Source organism: Enhydra lutris, unplaced genomic scaffold (assembly GCF_002288905.1).
Source record: "Enhydra lutris kenyoni isolate GAN:26980312 unplaced genomic scaffold, ASM228890v2 scaffoldscaffold110, whole genome shotgun sequence".
Classification (NCBI taxonomy): domain Eukaryota; kingdom Metazoa; phylum Chordata; class Mammalia; order Carnivora; family Mustelidae; genus Enhydra; species Enhydra lutris.
In genome coordinates this window covers 322760-334134 of record NW_019154194.1, presented here as the reverse complement: position 1 = coordinate 334134, position 11375 = coordinate 322760, and the positions used below count along the sequence as shown (strand labels likewise).

The 11375-nt window shown below is 60.6% G+C and overlaps 2 protein-coding genes across 2 annotated transcripts; both read left to right on the top strand.

Annotated features, from left to right (window-relative positions):
• Positions 1-2712: 2712 nt before the first annotated feature.
• LOC111139527 (interferon-inducible GTPase 5) lies at positions 2713-5779 on the top strand. The gene is made up of 2 exons (XM_022491820.1): positions 2713-2790; positions 4250-5779. The coding sequence occupies exon 2, from the start codon at positions 4315-4317 to the stop codon at positions 5707-5709; it is 1395 nt and encodes a 464-aa protein (XP_022347528.1). The 5' UTR covers positions 2713-2790; positions 4250-4314; the 3' UTR covers positions 5710-5779.
• Positions 5780-9007: 3228 nt separating this feature from the next.
• Positions 9008-10839, top strand: LOC111139517 (interferon-inducible GTPase 5-like). Its single transcript, XM_022491804.1, has 2 exons — positions 9008-9611; positions 10199-10839. The coding sequence occupies exons 1-2, from the start codon at positions 9008-9010 to the stop codon at positions 10837-10839; spliced, it is 1245 nt and encodes a 414-aa protein (XP_022347512.1).
• Positions 10840-11375: the final 536 nt, after the last annotated feature.

The following is an 11375-nucleotide window of genomic DNA, read 5'->3' as shown; positions in this document are numbered from 1 at the left end:
AGACACAGAGTGGACACTCAGGAATCACCTTCACTGATTCTAAGACGCGCTCCCCCGGCCCCGCCCCCGCGTTTTGACAATTCTGAGATCAGGAAGAGTCACCGGGGATGGCACCTAACAGTCACCGTGGGCCAGGCAGTCATTGTGACATAGCCATCACTGCCTGAGGTGATAATGAGCTGCTTCTAATAGCATCGTCCCTGCTCCTGATGGCACGGGAGGGTGTGGCGTGTGGGAAAGCAGGGGTGTCCGCTGCTCAGAGGCAGAAGTGATCCAACAGCGTCAGACTCTGTGGTTAGCAACAGCTTAGCCAATTTTTCCCTTGTATTTTCCTAGTAAGATACACCCACAAAGTGATGCACGATAAAAAAAAAAAAATCGGTACTGTCTACGTTAGTCTACAAAGAGTAAGTGTAAAATAAAAATTTTAAGTGACAAGGAAATGTCGTGTCAGACTCGTATTACTATTCGTGCCCTTGTTGGGGAGATGGAGAACGACGCGCCGACACCCAGTGACACCTTCGATCTGATTATACAGGGAGCCCATGGAAAGAAGGAATGAATAAATGCGTTCATCTCATTTGTCTCTGTCTTCCTCTCGATCCCAGTCTCAGCTCCTGCGTTTTATGTCTGTCTGGGGATGACAGGTGGGAGAACAGAACTCTAGTCCCAGTTAAATGAGCTACCTCGTCTGACGGGCTTCCCACGGCGCCTGGCACTTTGGAAACACCCAGTCGGTGGGCGCTCTGCCTCGTGTGTGGCTGTGTCAGCCGCCCACAGCAGCCTGTGGGGCCTGTAAGGGCAGGGATGAGTTCGAGTCTCACCTCTGGACCTGTACAGGGACTTGGCTATTAGGTCTCAGCAGATGTTCTTGGAATGACCAAATAACCATGTGAATTACAGGGTAAATGGGAACTCTCTGTCGAATCAGGGTCTTTGCACCAGCTGGTCCCTTGGCCTGGGAGGCAACTCCCTATCAGGCCATCAGGCTCACAGATCTCAGCTCAGCTGCCCTCTCTTCCAGGAAGCCCTCCCTCACCCCCAGGCGGGGCCAGGTATCCCCTTGGCGTTCCCACAGCCCTCTGGAGTCCTCCATCGCAGTGCTGGGTCATCACTGTCTGCAGATGGACGAGACTCCCACATGGGAGAGAGCCCAGGGCGATCTCGGTCACTGCTGCCCAGGCTAGTGTGATGGATGAGCAGCGAAGAGAAGGCTTGGCAGACAGGCTGCAGCCTCCCCCTGGCGGGCACTCTCAGGAGCAGGTAGTGGCGCCCCTGGCAGCGTGCCAGCCTGCGTCAGAGGCAGTTCGGCAGGCGTCCGGCTCTGTCTTGGCCCTCGGTCACCCCAGGCTGTGACAATCTCCCTTCCCTCTGACCTGGAGCCCCTGAGGGCAGAGCCTGGGGTTGAGCACTTCTGGGGCACTGGCTCGTGGCTGGCTGGGGCCTGGGGATCCGGAGCGGGGGCTGAACGAATGAGGCCCGTGAAGGGGGAGGTGGGCTCCCAGGGCCACGGCCCGTGCATGTTGTCCATGTGTATTGGAGTCTCTTGTGGCCGCAGGGCTGTGTGTGCCTGAACGTGTGTGGCTGCACGTCGGCCCAACTTCTGCTTTCCTGTAAGACCTGTATTGGAGGGTCTGGGTCTCTGCTCTCCCTCTTGGGCTGGTGCGCGTGTCTGTGAATTTAGGGAAGAATCCAGGTCTGTGTGCTTGGTGTCTGGGAACGTCCGCAAGTATTTTTTCATCTCCTGACCTCCAGCTCCTTCCCTGTGCCTCCGTCCCATCCCGTGGCTCTGTACCTTCTCGTCCCCTCCATAACCGATGCCTCTGACAGGTCCTCCCCCCACTCTCTCTGAGGTGGATTCTGGTCCTTTCTGTCTTTCTGCTGGACTCTCTCTCTACTTTTTCTAGGGGAGTCTCTTTCCCCAACTCCAACTCTGCCTTGTCCCGGGGACCGTTGCCTCAGCCTGGCTTCTCATTCACAGTGCTCCCTACTTCCACCTCGCCATTTGTCACAGTGCTGCCACCTTCAGTGATCGAGAGGAAGCAGAGGAGGCAGAGGGACCGAGGGGATTGGGGTGTCACACTAGAGTGGGCACAGAGCTGGGATTTGAACGGGCTGGGCTGGGCAGGAGAGGACGTTAACGTGCGGGGCAAGGAGAGGCCTGGACACCGGATGGTGAACTGGGCTGTGGCACTGCAGGAGTCCTGGCCAGGACCCGGCAGAGCCGTGCTGGCAATGACCTTGTGTGTGTTGCAGACCCGGCCTGTCCCCACAGCCAGCACTGGCGAACCTAAGCCAGCAGCCTCAGGGCACGCACACCGTGGGACAGTAGGTGAGTAGATAGTGTGAAGAGAACGTGAATGGCTTTTTGGGCAACAGTCCCCTGCAAGGAGAAGAAATAGAGGGTGGGTGGTGAGCAGGGTCAGGCCCTTGGATGTCAGGCGGCGGAGCTGGGACTGTGTCCTATGGGTGACGGAGAGCACAGAAGGGTGGTGAACATCTTGGTGTTACAAAGATCTCTCTCGGTCCCTTGTCGGGGGTGGGGGGGACTGAGGGCCCAATGTGACCAAGAGGGGGGCCGCCGGAGCAGCTGGGGGAGGGGGTCCCTGCCCCACAGTGGGACCCCGCCCCCTGACATCACTGTCACATTATTGCGCTAGGGTTGGCCGACCAATAGCTGCTGCTTGCTCTTATAATGGGTCCTAGCAACGGGTCTGGCCTTGGGCTAACAGGAGAGGAGACCCCACCAGCGGGGAAAGTGTGAGGGGAGAGGGAGAGCCTGCAGGGCGGGTGAGTCTGGCTGGGCCCTGTGGGTGAAGGGAGGCGGGGGCTGCCAGGACCAACCCGAGCTCCCTGGCTGCCTGACCCTGGGACCTGCCCCCGCACCTGCTTTCCTCTCCTTGGGCCATATCCTTCCATGGCTCGGGGACAGGGTGCAGGGAGAGTGGGCATAGCACGAGAGAAATGTCCCCATCGGGGGGGGGGGGGGGGGCAGACCTGGTGGGAATAATGTAATAAGGACAAATTTCTGTGGGGGTTAGACAGGGACAGCCAGGAGGCAAAGAGGGAGGCAAAGACATGTAGCCGAACGGAGAGCTTCAGAGGGCTGAGGGAGCCCAGGGAAATAAGTTTGAATCCTGGCTGGGCCTCCGTGCAGGGACCTCACTTGTGTGGTCTGAGCGCCTCGGTCCCTCTGTCTGATGGGGACAGTGATCCCTAGTGTGAGCTTACCTTGGCCACCGGGGCAGGGCTGGGTGTTTAAGGGGAAGGACTCCCAGTGTCTGGGCATCCCCTCATGCCAGGCTCCGTCCACCAGCTGAACCCCAGAACTCTGGCCTAGGGCCAGACGGGTGAGCTCACGACCCTCACAGGCCGCCTTAGCCCCGTGAGATAGCAAGGGTGTCTTCTGTGGTACACTCAGAAGTCACACAGCTTGAAGTCACCCAGCTAGGAATGCTAACCAGGTTGGTAACACCGGCTCCCTGCTGCGAGCCAGGCACTGTTTCAAATGCTTTCTATGTATCAACTCACTTAACTCTCGAAGACCCGAGGAGGGGTTTGCTGTTACCACAGTGACTGGCCTCATCTTACAGATGAGGGGAAGGAGACGGAGTGTTTCAAGTCACTTGCCCCAGTCACTCAGCCCGTACGTAAGGGAGCCAGGGTCTGAGCCTGGGTCTGGCTCCAGGGTTGGGGTCCCCCTCACCACCCCTTCCCGCTGCCCCCAACGGCAGCAGGGGCAGGAGCAGAGTGTGCTTGGCCTGGGCCCGGGTGCTGGGCTTCCGCCCCTGGCTACCACATTTGTGCGGCCTGGTGCCCAATGAAAACACAGGCCCCTGGCTCAAGTATCCGCAAGAATTTCAGTCGGTGTCAGCAGAGCATTAAGCTGAGAGCTGAGCCTTCCGAGCCTGGGTCCCTGTGTGACCACCTGGGCCACAGGCGGCCATCAGGCCCTTTCCCTGAAGACTCCCACGCACTGCAGGAGGCACTCGCTATGCCTTTTATGCAGAGGAACAGGCTCAGAGAGGTGCCTCGCTCTGCCCCAGGTCACACAGCAAGTCAGGGGCAGGGATGGGATGTGAGCCTGGGCCTGTGAGACCCCAAAGCCCCCCACCTCGTGCCAGATCTGTACCCGGGTTTTTTGAGAAGGGGTGGGCCAGAGGGTCTGCCCTTATGTCCTTGGTGTCTCTCTCTCCCTACCCTGCACCAAGGCCCAGGAGAAGTGAACGGCTCCCTTCTACCCCCGCAGACGCTGAGGACCACGCGTCCCGTGACTCTCCCCCAGCTCCCGTGCCCTCCGAACCGCTGGTCACCATGGCTACTTCGAAGGTGCCAGCAGTGCCCGGGGAGGAGGAGACCACCATCCTCATGGCCAAGGAAGAGCTGGAGGCCCTGCGCACGGCCTTCGAGTCGGGCGACCTCCCGCAGGCGGCCTCTCGCCTCCGGGAGCTGCTGGCCTCCTCGGAGAGCATCCGCCTGGAGGTGGGAGTCACAGGCGAGTCGGGCGCTGGCAAGTCCTCCCTCATCAACGCCCTCCGTGGCCTGGGCGCCGAGGACCCCGGTGCGGCCCTCACGGGCGTCGTGGAGACCACAATGCAGCCCTCGCCCTACCCACACCCCCAGTTTCCCGACGTGACCCTGTGGGACCTGCCGGGGGCCGGCTCTCCGGGCTGCCCGGCTGACAAGTACCTGAAGCAAGTGGACTTCGGCCGCTACGACTTCTTCCTGCTGGTGTCCCCCCGCCGCTGCGGGGCCGTGGAGACCCGTCTGGCCTCAGAGATCCTGCGCCAGGGCAAGAAGTTCTACTTCGTGCGCACCAAGGTGGACGAGGACCTGGCGGCCACACGCAGCCAGCGGCCGTCGGGCTTCAGCGAGGCGGCCACCCTGCAGGAGATCCGGGACCACTGCGCCGAGAGGCTGCGGGCGGCCGGCGTGAGCGACCCCCGCATCTTCCTCGTGTCCAACCTGTCGCCGGCCCGCTACGACTTCCCGCTGCTCATGTCCACCTGGGAGCATGACCTGCCGGCCCACCGGCGCCACGCCGGCCTGCTCTCACTGCCCGACATCTCGCTGGAGGCCCTGCAGAAGAAGAAGGACATGCTCCAGGAGCAAGTGCTCAAGACGGCTCTGGTGTCGGGAGTCATCCAGGCCCTGCCCGTGCCCGGGCTGGCGGCCGCCTACGACGACGCCCTGCTCATCCGCTCGCTGCGTGGCTACCACCGCAGCTTCGGCCTGGACGAAGACTCGCTGGCCAAGCTGGCCGAGCAGGTGGGCAAGCAGGCGGGGGACCTGCGCTCCGTCATCCGCTCCCCGCTGGCCAACGAGGTGTCGCCAGAAACGGTCCTGCGGCTCTACTCGCAGTCGTCCGACGGCGCCATGCGGGTGGCCCGCGCCTTCGAGAGGGGCATACCCGTGTTCGGCACCCTGGTGGCCGGCGGCATCAGCTTCGGCACCGTCTACACCATGCTCCAGGGCTGCCTCAACGAGATGGCCGAGGACGCCCAGCGGGTCCGCATCAAGGCCCTGGAGGAGGACGAGCCGCCGTCTGAGGTCAGCCTGGAGGCGGCCGGCGACAATGGCGTGGAGAAGCGGGGCTCCGGGGAGGGGGGCTGCGAGGAAGCCCCGCTCTCAACCCGCCGGAAGCTTGGCCTCCTCCTCAAGTATATTCTGGACAGCTGGAAGAAGCGGGACTTGTCGGAAGAGAAGTGAACGTGCGGCCCCACCCCCTGCCTCACCCACAGACCAAGCCTTAACAAAACCAGCTTAACAAAGCCTGTGTGCTAGAAATGTGTGCGCCGAGGGCCTGAGCTTGTCACTGTGGTGGGGGGGAGGAGCGGAGGGACCCCGGGAGGCCTGTGGGACACACTGAACCAGATGGGACTGGCTCTGGGCGGGGAGAGCTTCAGGGTGTGGACGGCAGGCCAAGAGTGCCTTGGTGGGAGATCTCTCCCTGGCCCCCTGGTAGCCAAGGGAGATTTGTGGGGCAACGGGACAGCCTGGCCTGGATCCAAGACAGGCGTCAACTTAGTGGAGATTGGGGCTGGCAATGGTACTTATTTTTGCTGCCATCTTCGGTCCCTTTCCAGGAAGCCCCGCATCCCACAGGCCTCCTCTGGAGGGGGGAGGGGCAGCCAATCGGTGCCCAGGATGGGCACAATGGTGCCTGGCAACCGGTTAAACAGGGTGGGGGACACGTGGGACATCCTGGGCCAGCCCTGCTGCCAGTGAGTGACGGTGGGTGTGGGGGGCCAAGGAGGGGGGGAGGCCCTATGGCTTTGTGCTGGCCTCCGTGGGGAGCCTGTGGTGGCGGGAAGGCTGGTGGGCCCTTTCTCTGCCCATCGGAGGAGACAAGGGGCTGAGGGTAAATCCTGCCACCTAGAACGGGTCGTGTTGGAGAGCGTGCTGGTGTGTGTGTGGGAACCTGTGTGGTGATAAGCTTTCTGGTGTGTGAGTGTGAGGGGCCTGGGTGAGTGTCCAGGATTCTGATGCTGTGGGTCTGAGGTGGTGGGCAGCCCGCTGACTGGAGTTGGACCTGCCGTGTCTGCCTGGCTGTGTGGGTGCACGAAGGCTGGGGTTGTGCTGAAGGCCAAGGGGCCCCGAGCTGGGGTGACAGCGGGGGGTGGATGGGGAGACTCCTGAGAGATGCCCATAGCTGCAGGTGTCCCTGGGGGTGGGCAACATGGGGTAAGGGGATCTGTGTCTGCAAAATCAAACCCCGGGTGCGCGCTCGCTCTGCCCTTGGCTCTTCGGTGGGAATGCAAAAGTGAACCTGACCCCTTGCTACACGCTCAAGCCCAACCTCACATGCCAAGTCAAGGGTCACATATTTAGAAAGTTAAAAACTACCCGATTAGGGACTCTGGACAGGACAGGGGCTGCCACTAGGGCTTCTGTGGGCTTGGACAAGCGGTCGGGGAAGGGCCGGATTTAGGTGCAGAGAAAGGTGAGTTTCCGGGAATTCACAAGAAGGTTCTGGCAGCTGTGTACAAGGCCAGTGGCAGAGCAGGGACTGGAGGGGAGGGGAGGTGGCCTCACCCCTAGGTACTCACAAATACCGCCTATGGATATTCCCAGATCTGGGGAGGGTTCATGCCTTATTTGGGGGCCTCAAATGACCTTGAACCTAGAAAACAGTTCCAGACAAGGAGGGGCCACTTTCCCCCGGAGGATTAAAGGGGTGCCAGTCCTCTCTGCCGCAGAGCTCTGGGCTTTGCAACAGGATTCTTCCTTTCTTAGAAGGCCTTCCCATTGGCTCTGCCAGGACTACGTTTGGGTTCACCTGGACCTTTCTGCACTCAAGGGGGTGTGGGGATGATGGAAATTATAATAGTGGAAATGGAATAATGGAAATCCCAGACTTCCAGATATGAGGACGGGATGGTCCACTCCAAATCTGTTCTCAAAAACACAGCCCACATCCCTACACCTGTGCACCCTCAGACATCATCCTAAACACAGGACTCCTGGGCCCCGAGTGGCTGGGATGGAAAGGTCAGGCGTGAGTAGTGATGCTCCCCACAAGGGTCCTAAGGTTAAGACCCACGGGTCACCCTGTCCTGTCCTTTCTGCCGCCATCTCTCCCTTTCCCATCCCCCATCTCCAGCACCTCAACCCCTGTTCTAGCCCAGGCCTCACCCTCTGCACCGGCTCTTGCCCCTGCCTCATCCCGCAAAGGCCACTGGGGGCGCTTTCAATGTCCACCACGCACCTCTCCCTTCCCTGTTGAAAACCCATTGCTACCCACAGAGAAAGACCAAGTGCAGCCTTATTCTCCAAGCTCTTCCCAAGCTGGCCTCCGAACCTCGTCGACAGTAAGACCCTTAGTCTTCCTAAAACAGAGCTGGAGGGCCCTGGGGAGTCATCGACCCATTTCACAGGTGCGGAACGGAACGGATGGGGGAAATAAAGGCTGCAGAAGGGGACAGGAGCCACCCAGTGTCACCCAAGTCCCTAGCACGGCTGGGACTAGTTACTGTCCTGCGTTCCCAGTGTCAGCACTGGTGCCCCAGGTCACACCAATGAGGACTCCAAGGCTCAGAGGCTGGGCGGGGTGCGTGGAGGCGCGCACTGCGGTTCCCGAGCAGATGGGGGTACTGGGAAGCCAGCGACAGTGGGGGTGGCGTCTTCACAGTGCTCCAGGCCCGTCCTGTCGAGTCTCTCTTCTTGGTGTTGGAGCTGCAGTGCCCAAAGAGGTCCTGCCTGGCTCACGGTGGGTGATCGGCTGCGCAAGGATGGGGTGGGGAGGCTGTATGGCAAAAGGATTGGAGGGGGACGGGCCACGTCCTGGCTCCAGGGCAGGCTGGAAGACATTTGGTGAGTGGCTTTTACCTCCCTGAGCCTTGGTTTCCTACCCTGCACAGTGGGGACTTCATCAAATGATGCTTGTGGTTAGAACAGTGGCTGGTCCCGGGTACACAGTGTCAGTGATGATGATGGGCCTGGCCCTTCATCACTGCCCTATATTGCTGATCACGGTGTTTGGCGCCCAGTAAATGTCATACAGCGTTACTTAGGCATTTTATTCTAGGGGCCCCTGGCTGGCTAGGGCAGAGGAGCGTGCGACTCTTGCTTGATCTCAGGGTTGTGAGTTCAAGCCCCATGTTGGGCAGAGAGATTACTTAAAACTAAAATCTTAAAAAAAAAAAATTTGAATTCTACCATTGTAAGACCCACAACCCATTCCCAACACTCCATGCACGAGCTGGGGGCCTTGGGCATCTGATTCCTCCTCTCACTTCCAAACGCAGATAGGGAATCTCCCTTACCGGCTGCTGGGGTTTTCGGAGATACTCCAGGAGGAGAACCTGGCAGTGATGAATCAGAGTGAACTGAACTCAAGCATTTAGCACCGGGCCTGGCATATGGTTGCTCTCTCAGTACGACTGCTGGCGATGCCTCAAGTACTGGGGCATGCTGAGTGGTGAGAGAACGGAGGGCAAACGTTCCCTCACCTGTCCTGTTGAAGGTCATCGATCCTGAAGACGGACGCTTGGATGTCGGGGGGCCCATGGCGAGCAGAGTCTTCCCGTTGAGCCTCAGCCAGTCCAAGATACTGAAGCTATGGGGGGACAGCAGCACTCTGAAGGGAGTCTTCGAGGCAGGGGACATGTCAGCAGTAGCCACCAAGCTCCAGGCCACCCTTTACTCGCTGGAGAATGCCAGGCTGGATGTTGGCATCACAGGGGAAACGGGCTCAGGCAAGTCGAACTTTGTCAATGCCATCAGGGGGCTGGGAGACGAGGACCCCAAATCGGCCTACACGGGTGTGGTGGAAATGACGGTGGGACCCAAGCCGTACGCACACCCGAAGTACCCCAACGTCGTCGTCTGGGACCTGCCGGGCATCGGCGCGCCCACCTTCCAGGCGGAAAAATACCTCCAGCGGGTGCTGCCGGCCCGTTACGACTTCTTCATCATCATCAGCTCGGAGAGCTTTGCCGCCCACCACACCCAGCTGGCCCGTGAGCTCCGGCAGTGCGGCAAGCGCTTCTACCTCATCCGCTCCAAGGTCGACGTGGACATCGCCGCCTCCCGCAGCCGGCGCCCCAGCACCTTCTCGGAGGAGAGGGTGCTCAGCCAGATCCGGGATGACTGCTGTCGGCGGCTGGAGGGTGAGGGGCAGGCGGGTGGGTTCTGGAGGGGTCACCTGCCCCTTCCCCTGCCTCTGCCAGCCAAGGCCCGAGGAGGGGAGAGGGGTCGTCCAATGTCACGCCGTGTGACCGAGCTGGGCCCCGAGGTGGGGTGAGGCTCACAGCTGCCATTCATTTCCCGAGAGTTGGCGCTCCTCAGGCACGGGTGACAGAGACCAATCATCTGCATTAAGGAAATGGGAGGCGCGCTGGCTCGTGTATTTGCCAAGTTAGAGCCGTGCAAATGCTACGTGCCTGCGGGGCGCCGGCACCTGTGGCTGAGGGCAGCTAGCGTTTAAAGGATTACCACAGGCACTGCTTCCAGGCACTCACTTTACCGACCGGTTTCCCTAGGTGGTAGGTAGTTACCCCCTTGTGTGGTTTGGTAACTTGCCCGAGGCCATGCGGGGGGTGGGGGGGCAGGGAGCAAGGCTGGGATCCGGGGCGGCGCCCACACTCTCCAGCCGGGTGCTCCGTGCTCCTGGCAAGTGCTCGGCCTCCTCAGCAGCTGTAGGGACCTCGGGGCCTGCTCTGGCGCCAAAACGGCATGGTGCTCTTGTCTTCTGCAGCGGGGGGCCTGCAGGACCCCAAGGTCTTCTTGCTCTCCATGTTTGAGTTGGGCAAGTACGACTTCCACCTGCTGGAGGAGATGATGGTGGAGGAGCTCGAGAGCCACAAGCAGCATGCGTTTCTGCAGGCCCTGCCCAACGTCTCGAAGCCCATCCTGGAGAAGAAGGCAGCCTCGCTGCGGCAACACATCTGGCTGGTGGCTGCGGTGGCCTCCGGCATCAACCCGAGCCCCGTGCCAGGTGTACAGGATGTGGTGTGTGACCTACACACGCTCGACTCCCTGCGAGGCTACCGCTGCAGCTTCGGGCTGGACAAGGACTCGCTCGCCACGTTGGCGGGGCAGACGGGTCAAGCCCTGCACAAGATCCTGGAGGCGGCACAGGGCCCGGAGACCCAGGCCACCGAGGCACTGGTGGTGGAACGACTGGGCCAAGCCTCCCGGGATGCCTCTGCTTTCACCCAGGAGCTCCTCAACGTGCCCATCCTCGGCACCCTGGCCAACTGTGGCAACTCCTTCGCCACCATCTACCAGAGGCTCCGCACGTCTCTGGATGAGGCGGTCAAGGACGCCCAGAGACTGCTGCTTCAGGCCTTCCTCGACGACTCCGAACACGAGTTCCCAGACAGATCCAATCCGTGATCCCAGCCCTGAGCCTAGGCCAGCTGGAGGTGGCAGCGAGGGACTGGGAGGATACGGGTTCTGTCCCCAGGCAGGATGGTGCCGGGGGGAGGGAAAGAAACTCAAGCTCTAGCTCTCCTGGACTGAGCCTGTGTGCCACGTTTGTGGTTTTGAGCTCTGGGTTTCATGCCCTTTGGCCACTGCCCCCACCTTCCCTGCTCTGAACCCCCGCGTCAACCGGCAGTCCCCTGGGATGGAGAGGGAGCAGGCAGGACACGGGACAGGTAAATTTTGACAAGGTAGGGAGGAACTCCATTGTCTAGCTAGAGAGGGCACTTTGGAAGGTATTGGCGTAGGTCAGGGCAGTGGGGCAAAGGGTTCAGAAGCATTTCCCTAAGAATACAGTGAATGTCACAGCTCAGAAACAGCCAGTGAGAATCATCGAGGTTCTTGCCTAAGGTCTTCTCGGTCAGCAAGTGGTGGGGCCGGAGCCTGCTGTGGGTCTCATGCCCAAACCTTAGCCCCTCCCTCTTGGGCTACTCCTGACCCCAGTGTTT